At 39.4% G+C, this 16,712-nt stretch overlaps 1 protein-coding gene across 3 annotated transcripts in view; it reads left to right on the top strand.

Annotated features, from left to right (window-relative positions):
- LOC126291838 (connectin-like) overlaps window positions 1–9,887 on the top strand; it is a 678,893-nt gene extending 669,006 nt beyond the window's left edge. For all 3 annotated transcript variants that reach the window (XM_049985551.1, XM_049985552.1, XM_049985550.1), the window contains one exon: window positions 4,674–9,887. In XM_049985551.1, coding sequence (XP_049841508.1) covers window positions 4,674–5,106 — 433 coding nt within the window. In that variant the 3' untranslated portion in view covers window positions 5,107–9,887. The remainder of the gene's footprint in view (window positions 1–4,673) is intronic.
- The last annotated feature ends 6,825 nt before the right edge of the window (window positions 9,888–16,712 follow it).

Consider the following 16,712-nt stretch of genomic DNA (forward strand, 5'->3'; position numbering starts at 1 on the left):
GATGATAACTTATGAGTGCTTCACTAAAGCTACTCACACATAACAGTATACTCAAATTCATTTATATATTTTATTCTCTACAGATTCCTCCAGTACCATGGAGTTTATACAATGATGTCTAGACCCGTGACTGATCATCCTGCTCCTTCTTCTTATCAGTCGTTTGTATATATTCCGCTCCTTGCCGATTCCGCCTAGAAACACCTCATTCCCAACTTTGTCACCTTTCATAAAGTTCAATCTTGTTCTCTAGCAACACATCTCAAAAGCTTTGATCCTCTTCTGTTCTGGTTTCCGCACTACGTATGACTCACTAGCATACAATTCTGTACTCCAAAGAAAAAGTTTCCAAAATTTCTTCCTCAAATTATGGTCTTTACATGGTATTAGCAAACTTCTCCTGGCCAGGGTTACCCTCTTTGCCTGTACTGGTTTGATTTTTATGTTCTCTTTGTTTCGTAGCTCGTGGGTTATTTTGTTTTGAAGGTATCGTATTTCCTTAAGTTCGTCTACTTTGCAATCACCAATTTTAGTGTTAAGTTTCTCCTTCCTCTCATTTTTGTTGTTTCTAATTACCTTTTTCCGTTTCTGTTTTACTACCAAACCACATTCTTTATTCATTTAACTATTCATTCCATAAAAAAACATCAATTGAAAACATTACTTCCGTGACGATAGCAACGTCAACAGCGAATCTTATCGTAGATAGCCTTCGACCGTGAATTTTACTCCCAGTCTTGAATCTTTCATTTTTATTCCCATCGTACCTTCTTCGGTGTATAGATTGAACGGTAGTGGTGAGATTAGAGCCCTATGTTGTCTCGTTTTAATTCGAGCACTTAGTTGTTCGTCTCGCTGTCGTATGGTTTCATTTTTTCCCCCTTATAGATATTATCTATTTCCCTTCTTCTCCAATAGCCTGCACCTATATTTCTCGGAATTTCGAACTTCTTCCATTATTTTAAAATGTTGAACGCTTTTTTCAGGTAGACAAATGCTATGGTCGTGTTTTGATTTTCTGAAGTATTGGTTCTGTCATCAACCACATCAGAACCACCACTCTGGTTCCTATATACCTTTCCTAAATCCTCAGTTTCTTTTCTCAATCTCCTGCATATTACTCTTGTCAGCAGCTAGGGTGAAGTAACTCTTACAATGACTGGCCAACAATTTTTGCACTTATCTGACTTAGATATTGTATTGAAGTTATTTTTCCGAGAGTCTGATGGTATGTCGCCATACTATAGTTTCTACACAGCAGTTTCAATAACTGGTTTGACTGCCTTTGCCCCAGAATAATTTTAGAAATTTAGAAATGTTATCTAAGCCTTTCGTCTTATTGGATTGAAGTCTTGTAGTTGTCTTTTAAATTCTGACTCAAATACTGGATCCCTTATGTCATCCACATCGACTCCCATATCTTCTCAATCAGGTCATAGATAGGCCCTTTCCTCCGTAGAGGCTTCCCAGGTATTCTTCGCACCTAAATCTTCTCTCCTCTGCTTTTAACAGTGGAATTTCCATTCCAGCCTTAATGTTTCCGTCTTTTCTACAAATTCTTCGAAAGCTGCTTTGACTTTTCTGTATACTGCGTCAGTTTTTCTGACGATCATTACTGTCGTGACCAGAAAAACCTACTTTAGTCTGACTACAGCTGTGGGTTCTTTCATCACTCGCTGCGGTGGCACATAGGAACTGTAGTCCATCAAGTAAGTATTAAATCAGTTTATTACATTACATTGTAAAGGTTCAAGATAGCATACAAAGATCTGATATAACAAACAAGTACCCACCAGACAGTTTATCCTTGGTTAAGGCACTTCGGTCACCGTGACCCATTAGCTAATGAGCTATCACAAATTGCAAGGGAAACATGAGAAACAATATGTGCTTACAGACGGTGAAGCGCCAAAGAAACTGGTATAGGTACGCATATTCAAATACAGAGGTATGTAAACAGGCAGAATACGGAGTGCAGCAGGCAACGCATATGTAAGGCAACAAGTATCTGGCGCAGTTGTTAGATAGGTTACTGCTGTTACAATGGCAGAATATCAAAATTTAAGTAAATTTAAACGTGGTGCTGCAGTCGATGACGAGCGATGGAACACAGCATCTCCGAGGTGGCGATTAAGTGGAGACTTTACCGTACGACCATTTCACGAGTGTGCCGGGAATATAAGAAATCCTGTAAAACACCAAATCTCCAACATCACTTTGGACGGAAAAAGATTCTGCAAGAATGGGTCCAACGACGAATGAAGAGAATCGTTCAACGGGACAGAAGTGCAACCCTTCTGCAAATTGCTGCCTGATTTCACTGCTGAGCTATCAACGAGTGTCAACGTGTGAACCATTCAACAAAACATCATTGATATGGGCGTTGGGAACCGAAGCCAACTCGTGTACCCTTGATGACTGCATTACATAAAGCATTACTACTTCCCTGGGCCCGTCGACACCGACATTGGACTGTTGATGATTAGAAACATGTTGCCTGCTCGGAGGTCATTCGTTTCAAATTGTATCGAGCGGCTGGACGGTGTACGGGTATGCAGACAAACTTATGATCCATGAACCTTGCATGTCAGCAGGGTACTGTTCAAGCTGGTGGAGGCTGGTAATGGTGTGGGGCGTGTGTAGTTTGGAGTGATATGGGACCCCTGATGTGTCTACTTACGACTCTGACAGGTGACGCGTACGTAAGCATCCTGTGTGATCACTTTTAACTATTCATATCGATTGTACATTCCGACGGATTTGGGCCATTCCAGCACGACAATGCGATACCGCACAAGTCCAGAATTGCTTTAGAGTTGCTCAAGGAACACTCTTCTGTGTTTAAACACTTCCGCTGGCAGCCAAACTAACAAGATATAAACGTTATTGAGCATATGTAGGATGCCTTGCTGTTCAGAAGAAATGTGCACACCGTCGTTCTCTTACGGATTTATATACAGGCCTGCAGCATTAATGGCGTCAGTTCCTTCCAGCACTACTTCAGACATTAGTCTAGTCCATGCCACGTTGCGGCACTTCTACGTGCTCGCTGGAGCAGGTGTACCTGTTTCTTTGGTTCTTCAGTGTATTTGGTTATATTTGCTACACTTTCTTGGAAGAGGAATATTGTTGTCTAACACTTATTAACAACCTGTTTTCTTGAGGTACATCAGAAACTTGAACAACTCGTAGGCCCTAGTCTGTGATGTTGCGTCCTTCAAATCAGGTCACGAACTAGGGCAGATCCCTTCCACAGTGGGCTCTATATTAACCTCTGGTGCGAGGGCGTTGCTTCCTGAGAGGGGATGTGTGGTGCTTAGGAGCTCCTCCCATTAGTCGTTGCCGACTGCAGCGAGATCTCGCTAACGTCTGCGGTCTCGATATGGGTTAGTGATATCTGTGTGCGATTTGCTGGGGGGGGGGGGATGGGGGGGATTCCCCCCCAACCCCTCTGCATCAGACTATCCCCTCCTCTGGTTTTAGTTAATGCATCCCAAGCTGGGATGTTTATTTCCCACGCACTGGAGTAGAACTTTCCATATAATTTAAAATTTTGGAGCCGAACACTGAAGGTTTTTAATACAGTCTTACTATTAATACTATTAATATATTTGCTTATTAATTTTGAAAAAGTGTTATGTAGTAGGTAAGCATTTCAAAACTTAGAACTAAACAAGACGACGCACGCCACATTTACGTAGCATGCCACAATGTTGCAAGACGTCGCCCCAGCGTAAACGAGGCTTTAGAGCCCTGTCTGTATTGTATGGTGGATGTGATGTGTTGTGTTCGAAACTAAAACCTGCAATCACATTCAAACGTCGTGGAAAACTGTGATGAGGTGTCATCCTGCAGCAAGATAACGCTCGTCCACATTCTGCCAAACGGACAGCCGACGCAATAAAGGAATTGAGAATCGAGGTGCTGGAACATCCACCGTACAGTCCAGACCTGGCTCCATGCGATTTTCAAATGTTAGCACCCTTAACGGAAGCACTACAGGGAAGAAGATTAGAAAGTGATGAAGACGTCATTGCTGCTATGGATATTTGGTTACAGATGCAACCGATAAACGTACTTTCTGAAGAAATAACAAACTCTTAAAACTTCCGGAAAACTGCATTGAAGTCCATGGAGGTTACGTAGAGAAATAACGCATGTTTCAGTTTTCTATCATTAGAATAAGTACAGCTTTTTACAAATGTGCCTTTAGTTTTTGAATTCCCCTCGTATACCTGTATGTAGATGATTTTGTAAATAAGCTTGACCTATAATGTACTTTTAAAGATATAACAAGGGATGCCTTTTCTGATAGTGCTTACGCGTGAATAGTGAGTCTCGGCATTAATATCTATTTATAAATAACTGTTTAACCATGGGTAACGTCACGGTCGAAGCTAGTAACATATATAATTATACTAACGCCCTAAGACATTTCCCTCCCTCCTCCCCCCCACCCCTCCCCCACTGGTAAAAGCACAAATCGAACATTGAGTGACATCGATGGGGTACCGCGATCTGAGGAAGATACCACAATTTCTTTTTTGACTTCTTCGCATCTTTTGTGTAGCCATTTCATTTCACCTTGGCTGCCCAGCGCTTCCTATTCATTTGACTCCTAAGCGATTTGTGCAGCCGTATAGAAGGTAAATGACCGATCGTTTTATGCGCAGGTTCGGCAGCGTTCAAGGACAGCAGCAGCACCTGCGCCACGGCGCGGAACACCGGCGACACCCGCAGCCCCTGCCGGCCCAGGAGCTGCCGCTGGACTACGTGGCGGAGGACGTGGCGGCCGACATGGAGGACGGCCTGGGGCTCGCCGGCAACAACCACAGCGCCCCCGTGCTCCGCCACCTGCTGCAGATACCCGTGGAGCGCCTGCCCTGTCCGGAGGCCGTGTCCAGGCACCACGGCGGCGACCACGTCGCGGGGGCCGAGCTGTCGGCGGACATGTCGCAGCGGCAGCGCCTGCCCGGGGGCGAGCTGGCGCCGGGGGCGGAGGACGCCGCAGACGGGCCCTCTGCCGGGGGGCGGCCGGTCGCGGGGGCGGCAGCGGCACTCCTCTTCCCCGCCCTGGTGCTCGCCGCTTCACTGCCCGTCGCGTGATCTGCAGTCGCTCCTCACTCGCTCCAATGAGTCCATCGCGCTTCGCACGGGATCCTCGACTGACACGGATTGGCGGCAAACGGACAGTCCCGCGACAGGACACTCAGAGGTTTCCCCGGGGGCACGTCTCGTATTTCTACTTGCACTCGGCAGGTGCTACGATGGAACGATACTAAAATCTCTCTATGCTGTATTTCATAGACGCAGCCTTCTCCTGTTCGAGATCGCCGTTTGCTCGGAAGCGACTGAAGCATTTCTTCAATTGAACGCTCCTCTCCTCTTCTCTGTATAGACGTTTTAAAAGCCATAAATGCGGCCGATAACTGGGCCACAATTAGAATAATATAATACATGCAATTTTATCGACTCCATTATTACAAACGGAACCTGTATACAACAATGTGTATTAAAATACAGTGTTGCTGACAAGATACAGGCATCACTGAAGTATTCAGTACGTGTCGTTATGGAACTTACGTTACATACGATGGTGTTTGGTCTACGATGGGCATGACGCAGACATTTATCGATAATTTCTGATGAGCAAGTGAAATATTTCTGAAGCTCTCCTCTTGTTTTTCTTGTTGAAATATGTTTTTCTTTGCTTTGCCTAGATATAGTTAACAGAAATGGAAAAAAACCTAAGGAACATACTAGACTTAATGTGGCCAAGTACACACGAGCGCTGCGCTTGTTTACAAGATCGCATAATGAAATACAATACTGCCATCAGAACTATTTGCAGGCCAGAAGCTTAAGTGAAGCATTCAATATTTGTCCAGTAAGAGTATTAAATTCTGCATCACGATGTTCCGTCTACAGTCGATTGGGTGGTCTTTTAAACACACAATATTTAGAAGGAAGTGTATATTTTATTAAGCTCGTTACAGTTGGTTGACAGCAGTGTCAAGGGCAAAACTCTGTAACAGACAACACTTAATTAACTACACTTTTATAACACAATACAATGAAATACAATACTGTTATCAATACTGTTGTCAGGAGACAATTATCTCTGATGCATCAAGTACTTCTCCAATAATAGAATTAAATTACACGCCAAGATTTATTATCTGCAGTCGACATCATGGAGAAATCTGCCGATAAACAATACATTTTCGTAAGCATGTGTAATATTTCTTAAATTCCCCTTTCCTCTAAAAAAAACATTTCATTTCACTGTGACTAGATACGGTCAGCAGTAATGATAAGAACTAAATAGTATACTAGACATAAGTTGCCCTACATGTATGAACATTGCATGGAACACCATACTTTCGATGTACCCATTACAACGATAAAATTCCAACAGACCTTAAGATACAATATTTATTCAATACAGCCACTTAGTTACACCCTGAAATGTTTTGTCTGCAGCCGACAGGACCCAACTGTTTGTAGACAAACCCTAAACATTACCGTGTAAATCAGCAGAAATGCAGAACATGAGCTCGATATTTGATATTATTTGTAATTCAACCATAATCTCTACCAGACTGAAATATTAAATTAAAAACCTTTTTTTAGCGTGCATTTTCCAATCGAAATAATTTTTAGTGTTAATGAAATAACGATTCGAAATTTAAAAGAAACTTAGTCAGTTTTAAATTTTAATGTGAATACTTCTTTATAAGTGTTTATCATTGATTTCCATACCATACCAGACGATTTGGATGCATGCTTGTAATCAAATAATATCATATGACAACAATAATGAAGCAGCTGATAACGGTCGTGTGGTGAAAAGAGATGACACCATATTATAAATCGAAATAACTGAAGCTGGTTCAGTCTGTTGACCAGAACATGAGGAAGCAAATCAATTCAACTGCAGTGATCATACCACTGTATTTATGTAAACAAACTGTTTATCACATACAATTTCAGTGATTTCCAGAAAACTGTCTTTTTATGTTATTTTGGATCACAAAGTTCTCAATCTCTTTTTTTATTACTTATGAGGCAGAACACAACAATATGGCTTTCATCGAAATGAAATTATTGTCTGTACCTTTCGTTTGGCTGAGTGACCATTACACACTACAATTCCTCTCCACTTCCTTGCATGAACAGGATTCGTAGCTACACCACTTTATCTCAGCAAGTGTGCTCTCCATCCATAAAGGTGGAGGCTTGCTTTCAGTTGATACCTATCTTTCTTCCAAGAAGAAAGACCACAGAACAAACGAATTTACCGAAAACACATGGAGAAGAGACATTCGAGTTTAATGTAATTTCGGTAATAAGTTCATTTGAGACCCTGGAAGTTACTGTCCCTCTCCTGCTGGATGACATATTAAAACTAGTTTTGTCCCTACCATTCCTGTTCTACATTAAACTTTGAAATTTTACTCTAGTGAAATTCTGTGGACAGAACAACAAGATTATTCCTTTTTCTCTAACATCAACACATTCATGATACTAGCAACAAATTACAAAGACCGTACAACATGTTAATGAAAGTTAAGATTTTTGAAATTTTATCCATAAAAAGAATCTACTTCAGTAAATTTGTATCGTACCAAGTCCACTGTTTCTATAGACTTCCCTTGTTCCAATATATCAATGTGAGTTGTTCGATAATTTAGATAATATCAGAAGACCGAGCTACATCTACGCTCTCTAAATAAGATCAGCTGCGAAGAACGCTACATTAGCATAATAGCTTTGAAATTCACAGAGTAAAAGTTTATACTGACTTTAACGTTTGAAAAAACAAAGGGAACTGCCATCGTTTGAAGTTCGTCATTTTTCCTCTGTGCCATATTTTTCAAACTGATTTGATTATGCGCTGTAGAAAAACACTGCTGTTTCAATACGCACCCAGCCCTGCATAACCCATTAGAAGATATAAAATCATAAGGACTTTGTTGGAGGCTGCAGTAAGCTCTTGGAGAATAATATAATATCTGACGCAATTTGATAACATCAAATTAAACAAGAAATGACTACATATTTATTGCCAATCACATACATTCACTAGAAAATTTCGAGGAAGTAGCCTGGAATATGAGATTGTTTAAATATAATACTCATATTCTGCTTGTCATCTATGATGTTACTTGATAAACTAAAGGCTTTGGCTTAGTTTCATTAAATGATTTCATATAATTTCTTCTTTTCATATATGCACATTAATAAATCAACTTAATGAGTTACATAATTTGTATTATTGATTTAAAAAAAAACGGCAATAGACCAGCAGATTCAGAGCCTCGAGAACTTTCCTGTAAATTATGAGATTTCCTGAAGAAGACGCTAAAGGTTGACGTAGTTACATGTATTTTAATTTGCTTGGTTTCTTTAAATTTAGAAAATTTATTGCTCCTGTATTAATTTAAATTAAGACTAGTGGTTCCTTTTTAAACCCTTCAACTGTCCTTTACAGAAAAGGCCTCGGAAGGACTTTGGAACTTAAGCACTTACTCAAGCATATAAAGGTTAAAAGCAGTGAAATTGCCTTAGTAGTTTGGGCTGCATTCATAGAGCTTTTACAAACATTGAAGACACAACATACAACACCAAAAACATAGGTACTGACGCTTTGACTACTAGTCAGTACAGCAAACAAAAATGTTATCACTATAGATCGTAACCAGGAGGGAAGACAAAATTTTCACTTGTGACTATCATAATATGTTATGTTTCTGGACTTTTTGAAATTCTTCCATATCTTTTGCTTTTGTAGTACAATGAGAAATAAACTTTGTAGCTTGTTGTAACAATTGAGAATGAGGCACTTGTGGTACCAGATGTACAGTATTCCAAGGATAACAAACTTTGGTTGTTTTCTCAATTATCTACACACATGAGTCACATATCTCACTAAAGGTAAAAAGAAACATTCAGGTATTCAAGAGAGAATCTAGAAGGAAGAATGAGAACATGGGAAAGGAGATGGTGTTAATTTTGTGACACTATTTTTGTGACACTACTTTTGTGGACCATCTTCTTTTGGTTAGTTACCAAGTTATGATGCCAAAGTCATTGTGAAACAAAATGTAAATAGTTGCTGAAGCGTTGGAGCACAGCACGGCTCTGCAATACTTGTAAAAATGAGTGGGGAAAGATAATGTTTGTGACTGTTATCTCTTTAAGAAATATTAGGTGTATATTATTCATAAGCTTGAAGACTTATTTTAAAATTAATGTTATGTAATATAGAGCTCGGATATTATTTTGAAATTTATCTGAGTGCGTGGTGTGCTTTGAAATTAAAGAGTGTTAAAAGACTGTAACAATCACACAATCTTTAAGAATTCTCTAAGTGTAAGTTATCAATGTAATTAATAATAGATCTTATTGTAAAACAAGATAGTGACATCGCAGTTAACTTCAAATATTTTCAAAGTCCCTGATTTAATTGTTGTTGACAAATTAAAGTTTCACACCTCCTTTCCGATCGAATGTATTTCATCCATGACCACATGAGATGAATCATGTAAAAGAAGTTAAAAAGAAAAACATGTTTATTTTTCATATGTAGTGTGCTTTTGTTTATTAGCATGGATGAATGGTTTTCATGGGAATTCCTTTCTAGTTGCTTTTGAAGTTAAGTTCGATGTACATTCACAACGCTACTATTTTCAGATGGCTTTATCTAACAAAAGCAACACAATCACAGTCTGTTTTTTAACATATTCGGCTTTGAAACAGTTTTTCACTGTACCAGAATTACTGCTTCTCTCTTATATTGCAGATGTCAAAAGTGTTATGTAAAAAGATGTTAATAAATTCTTTGTAAGTCGATTTTTATTTAATAAAATTTTCAATGTCCAGAATGTTCTGTTATAGATTTTGATTTTCCTCACTATAATCATACAGTCTTTCTATGATAATCGCTCATACAAGAGCAGGGGAATGATATTTTTGTCATTGTTCTTTGTCACAGTACAATGTGGTAATATAAAGACATATAATGGTTATTACCACCACAGTGCAATGAATTTCCAGTGAAACAGTTGTTTTCTTCAAAAAGTGAAATAAAAGAAACTGACAATTGAATTCAAATATTGCAAGGTTCGGTAACCCGTGCTACTTGAGTATACAAACATGTTTAAAGAGAAAATATGTCATACTGACATGCCACACAGAAAGCATGCGTGAATTTGCACATTCTTCCCTGATGATTCAGGTATTAGTTGGAAATTAGTCCGAATTATCTGAGATTGCTTGTTTGCTGTGTATGACATCTTGAAGAACAGTAAGGCAACAGTTTTATCATAAAGTTTTTTTCATAAAAACTAAGGTGCATTGTACAAAACACTACTGAAATGCTCACACATTACAAACAGTGGTCACATAGTGCAGGTGTATCCAAGGACATCTCGATAGAAACTGAAATGATTTCACCTCCAGTGTTTAGATGAGAGGCAGATGAGACATTATTCAAAGGAGTGGCAAGAATTGAACAGTTTACAAATGGAGCAATTTTTAACAATGAAACCGCTGTGATAGGTACAGGGTACGTTCATTGAGAATGGAGGAATTCACTGATAACTGGACAATGTAACGTGTCACATGAAAATTCCCTATTTTATATAACATTTTAAAAAAATGTTGCAAACAGTCGAGAAACGACAGTTAAAAGTTAAAATAAGCAATATACATAATCATTTAATTACAGGATGTATATCTAGCCACATCAGTTGCACAAAATTTTTGTGAAATTGACCATTGTTTCGACTGCACTAGGGCAAATAACGTACAATTGCTGGATCCCAGCCAATAAAATTTTTTTGAATTTCATATTCATTTAATTGTGTACTGAAAGACTATTTCTTCCTTTCACCATTTGATAAGTAGACTGCTGTGTATTAAATTGTTTGAGGTGCAATTAACACTTAACTAATAAAGTAAGCATAAATGATTTTCCTTAAGGGTACTAGAAGAGTGTAACATAGCCAAAATTTTTCTCCATTCCGTTTTACCGAAAAGATGACTTAGTGCCCGTAAGTAAAATAATCTGTGAGATGGCGCCTGCGTCCTGTACACCCTGTGCATGTCAGCGCAAGCGTCCTCCTGCTGCTGCTGCTAGACCAGGGATGCAGCCGGCACGAGGAGGTAGCGCCGTGGATTTATCGCTAGCGTAGGTCTCTCTGCTGCACTCCCACTGACTAGGCCGGCAGCCGGAGCGAGGAGGTGGCGCGATGGGCATTTGCGTACCGCAGGTCCCGGCAATGCTGCGCTCGCGGCCAGGGTATCAGCCGCAGCGAGGAGGTGGCGCGGGGACAAGCGCTAGCGGCATTTGCCCATCGCGCTACCTCTTCGCAATGGCTGCTGCCCTGGCCGTGGTAGCTGTAGGAGTAGGCTACAGCGTTGGCGCAACGCGCTCCCCTCAACAACCAACGAGCGCCAGATTATATACTATTTATTATACCACGGAAAAGGGTTAAAAAAGAAAGTATACAAATGAATTACCAAAGACTGACTTGAAACATTAATAATACTGGCGTATCTGACATACACTTACAAGAACAGCGCAAAAACAAAAGAAAGAAAGAGAGAAACCCCATGGGCGAGTACGTACACGTTCCATCACATTTGTGGCCATAGTGACAGTAGTTGCTTTATAGTTCATGAGGGTATTTTTCATCGGTCGTTGCAACTAAAAAAATGCGTGATTTTTTCACCAGATGCCTTTCACTTTAGTGAAGTAAAGCATCATCAGTGGTCTGTAATTAAGTTTATTTATTCTGGTTTGCTTTTTAGATCGAAAAAAAGGTCATTAAGAATAGATTGGTTTGTATTTAACGGTGGTTTTTCGGCTGATTTATCGCTTACATCGGGAAATGCTAACACATCGTTGTTTTCCTGTGTTGTTGTTGTGGTCTTCAGTCCAGAGACTGGTTTGATACAGCTCTCCATGCTACTCTGTACTGTGCAAGCTTCTTCATTTCCCAGTACCTACTGCAACCTACATCCTTCTTAATCTGTGTAGTGTATTCAGCTCTTGGTCTCCCTTTACGATTTTTAGCCTCCACGGTGCCCTCCAATACTAAACAGATGATACTTTGATGCCTGAAAATATGCCCTACCAACCGATCCCTTCTTCTAGTCAAGTTGTGCCACAAATTTCTCTTCTCTCCAATTCTGTTCAATACCTCCTCATTTTTTATATAGTCTACTCATCTAATCTTCAGCATTCTACTACTTTTTAGATGTTCTGCAGCACTGTATTTCTCACAACACACTGCTGACTTTATATCCCAACATTATGCCAATTCACTTTACCACATATACGGAAGGTGGCTTCCTCACTGAAAACAACTTTATCCGGAGAACCATTTGAATAGTCAGTATTTTCTTAAGCATTTGTACATAAAACTCAGCTCCATTCATTTTCTTTGCTACTTTCTCTAAAAGCTTGTAACAGTTGCAATTTTTAGGTTGGTTGGTTTAAAGGGGACCCGAAGGGGGGGTGGGGGAGGTAACGGGAAGGGACTAAACTGCTTGGTCATCAGCCCCGTGTTCTTATTAAAACAATTCCATAAGGGAAAGAATAAAACAAATTACACTTACAACACAAAAACGAAGGAAAATAAAGCACAAGAACTACAGAAGGGTAACAGACGCTACAATGGACAAATAGGACAAGAAAATCACAGAGAGACAGAAGAAACAGTTAGAAGGCATTAAACAAGAAAATAGATGAACGTGGCTGGCTGATCAAGAGAATAATGAAGATAAGCCAGCCACTCTGCGGCACATTAAAACCTCCAGCCTAAAAGCACTACGCTAGTGAACACAGAGGGACGGAGGGTATGCCCTGGAACTTAGATAGGATGGTAAAACCCACCCTCACTTACAAATGGTAAAACTAAATCAGCCAATGAGGCATTGTCAGCTAAAAGTAAAGGTAACGGGTCCGGTAACCGATGATTTTGTCGCAGGGCAGTCGAAGTAGGACATTACAACAAAATACGGGCCACTGTCAACCGGGCGCCGTAGATCACCCAAGTGCGGCCAATGTGGAACTGACAGAGAACCACATAGCCCACTCCCAAACTCGCACAAATTAATATCAAAAAACATGCCTGCGTTAGCAGCTCCATTAAAACAAAGAGCGAAGGACTATGGATGAAGCTTGAAATACGAAGGTTATACTCCAAACACCATGACCTTAATAAGTTTCTTTACCTTAACCACCTAAGACACAGCAACATACTAAACGAGTACCAATTACACAATTTAGCTGTTACAGTACGATTTGATTCACGGATCCAGTTATATGGCTCCTTCTGTGAATAGCGATCTTACAACTATGACGAGTGGGGCCAGAAGATGGCATCAATGTAATGCCGAAACTGGTAGCGCACAGAGGTTCATAAACTAAAATAAACTTCTAAAATACATACGGCTGTTGGTAAATTATTGCATAAAGAACCACACAGTTCCGGCGAGAGGTACGCATGGCGGACTTCCACACATTCACAGTCTCCTTAATGGCCGAAGTTTGTTGTGCGTATGGAGGTAATATACTCCGTCTCCCAAAGCCGAAAAAGACTGCGCCGCTATTTGTAGGATTTGAACGAGAGGCGTTTTGGTAATTCCTTCCACACTCTACCACTTCGCCTATTCAATTCTAAGCTCGCACTAGTTTGATTTACCTGGATTAAAAATTTAAGACTGTCGAAGTTGTCCAATTACTGCATCACAGAATGCTGGTCAACCCTGAACCGGTCTTCTATGGAATACACAGCTGTTCCGGTGTAATGGTTGTATCAATCAATATCAGTTGGTCTTCGAGGCCGTGGCTTGTGATCTTTAGTCCTGATTTCTCTCTGAAATTTAGTATCGGGTTTAAATTCTTAAAACGATAAACTGCACTGCGCACACTCTGCACCGTTATACGACTCTGTGGTGACTGTTGGAATAACAAATTCGCGCCTGCCACCTAGCGGAAACGTCACAAGCTAACAAAGTTGAGCGACAAGAAAACTTGAAGAAGGAATGAATTAAGAGCTGCATCAAACATTTTTGTAACTTATTTATCTTCTTCACAGTTAAAGATTATTTTTGTATAATTTATAAACACTGTGTATTCTTGAGAGATAAAAGAATTGCATGGGGGCTTAATTAAACAGAAAAGACTAATATTAATGAACTAATGCAATAATTTTACTAGCTGTGTGACCGGTTACGAAGTTTTGTAACCAGCTGGCCCTGACTAGTATTAGCACACAATCTGACTGCATAAAATAAAAATAAAGAATGACAAGGAATTTCCATTAACACAATTGTTTAATTAAGTCCCCTGCAACTATAAAAGCTACGAAAGAAAAAAGCAGAAGTGTAATAGTTCTGTGTGTGGTAGTCTGAATCAACGTACATGTATCTGGCTCGTTTCTTTCTCAATATGATAAAATATTTTAAACACCATTTACAATAAAGTAATTGAAAAACCAGAAATACTGTAATTGCACATAGAAACCAGAATTAGAAGCATAATAAATGAACACGAGCCAGATGCCTTGTTGACTGTACCTGTGAGCAAGAGGCATTGTCATTAAAGAAAACTGTAATACCTTTTTACCACATTATATATTGACGAATATTTTCCATTACACCAGCATCATAAATCAAAAGCCCATCTCCTGAAATACACTCTGACAATTGCAACTTCTTCCGTCTATACATTACACCAACCGAACAGCATCTACTCTCTCGCCAAACAGAACAACAATTGCCCTCGACATCCTCTACTGCACCAGTGGAGACGGCAGAATAATAATCTTTGGTGCAATCTCTGGCGCTGTGACTCAGTGTAGCCACCTTTCATATGCCCCCCTCTACGGGCTGGGATTTGGTGGTATTTTTTGCCAGCATTGGTGGTGAAAATACCACCAAATTCGTCGAAAAAGCACAGACATAAATAAAAGATGATATTAATAAGTACATATCACATAACTAAATAAATTTTGGCTTTGCACTGACCCTTCAATAACCTAATATATAAAAATACAGTAAGGAATACAAATGCTTCCGTATATGTAATTTTACATATTAGTTTATGCAAGTATCATTTCTCAGAGTAATTAAAAAGTTCAATCAATGGTACCAGCAATGACGAATAGGTGCAGATAAGAGTCTCGTAATATTCCATAAACAGTAAATACACAATACATCAGTTTACACAAATATTCACATAAAATCTTTTCAATAGTTCAATAAACAAGCAGCACTCGTCAGAGCAGTTGACAGTTCCAACAGTGGCACCCAGCAATTGTGCAAGTAGCAGTCCCATAACATTTCATAAACAGTAAATACACAATAAATCAGTTTATACAAATATTCAGATAAAATCTTTTCAGTAGTTCAATAAACAAGTAGCACTCCTCAGAGTAGTAGACAGTTCCAACTGTGACACCCAGCAATGGTCAACAGGTGCAAATAGCAGTCCCATAACATTTCATCAGCAGTATTTGAACATCTCCAACTGTGGCACCCAGCAATGGCGAGCAGGTGCAGACAGCAACAAAAGACACCCCATCAGTGGTTGAGCAGTTCCAACAGTGGCATCCCGCAATGTTCAACAGGAGCAGCGGCAACAAGTGACATCATTTCAGTAGCAGCAGTTCTAACTGTGCCATGCAGTAATGGCGAGCAGGTGCAGGCAGGAATGAGTGTCATCACATCAATAGTATCAGCAGAAATTAAACATTTCCAAGTGGCACTCATCAATGATAATAGGTGTAAGCACGAACAAAAGTTTGAATGCACACACAATTGCTTTTACAAAATCATTATCAGTGCTCTTACACTAATATACAAATTATAATAAACGCACAAATGATATCAGATAATTGTCATATTAACTATTACAAATACATAAATATCAGTAAACCTATAATATTTATGGGTGTCAGTGCAAGCCACAACAAATAAGTAAAATAATATTTAGGAGGTAGGTCGGTACCAATTATTTGGGATTAGGAGAGGAAAAAACACAAAACACTCTCACTCACCTTTCATCCACATATTAAGCACTATTGTGTAATTGAATAGTGTTAACTGTGTAAATGCAATTCTGTCAAAATTTGATGTTCAACATGTGTATCAAACAATAGTGGCAGCACAGTATAATAGTATGTAATAGTTAGTCAACGTCATGGTCGTCGTGTCAACACCAATGTTTGCCAAGCCACATCAAAATATACAGTCGATGAACAACTATCAATTGCCAAGATACGCAAATACTTCCTCCTCACCCCCCCCTAAAAAAAGAAGTAAATACTGCTTATTGATTTAACAATGTGTGTGTGAAGACAATATTCCTTCCAATGGAGTGTTCTTGTCTGCCACCTTCATCCTTATTGTTCTATATAAACCAACGAAAAAAAATATATAACCCTCACTTACCTTGCCTCTTATCCACCAAAACTGCAATGATCAGCAGCATCACATAATCTCAATACTTCAATAATATCTCTTCAATACGTCGATACATATATATTACATAATGAATAGGTCATTAGCATCATATCAGCATAAGCAAATAAATGTTCATATGAAATCTCAATAAGTTAACATGATGGCGCAAGCAGATAACTCACAAAGTATAACTTACATAAGTAGCCATATCAGCACAACTAATCAGGTGGCAA

Source organism: Schistocerca gregaria, chromosome 9, assembly GCF_023897955.1.
Source record: "Schistocerca gregaria isolate iqSchGreg1 chromosome 9, iqSchGreg1.2, whole genome shotgun sequence".
Classification (NCBI taxonomy): Eukaryota; Metazoa; Arthropoda; class Insecta; order Orthoptera; family Acrididae; genus Schistocerca; species Schistocerca gregaria.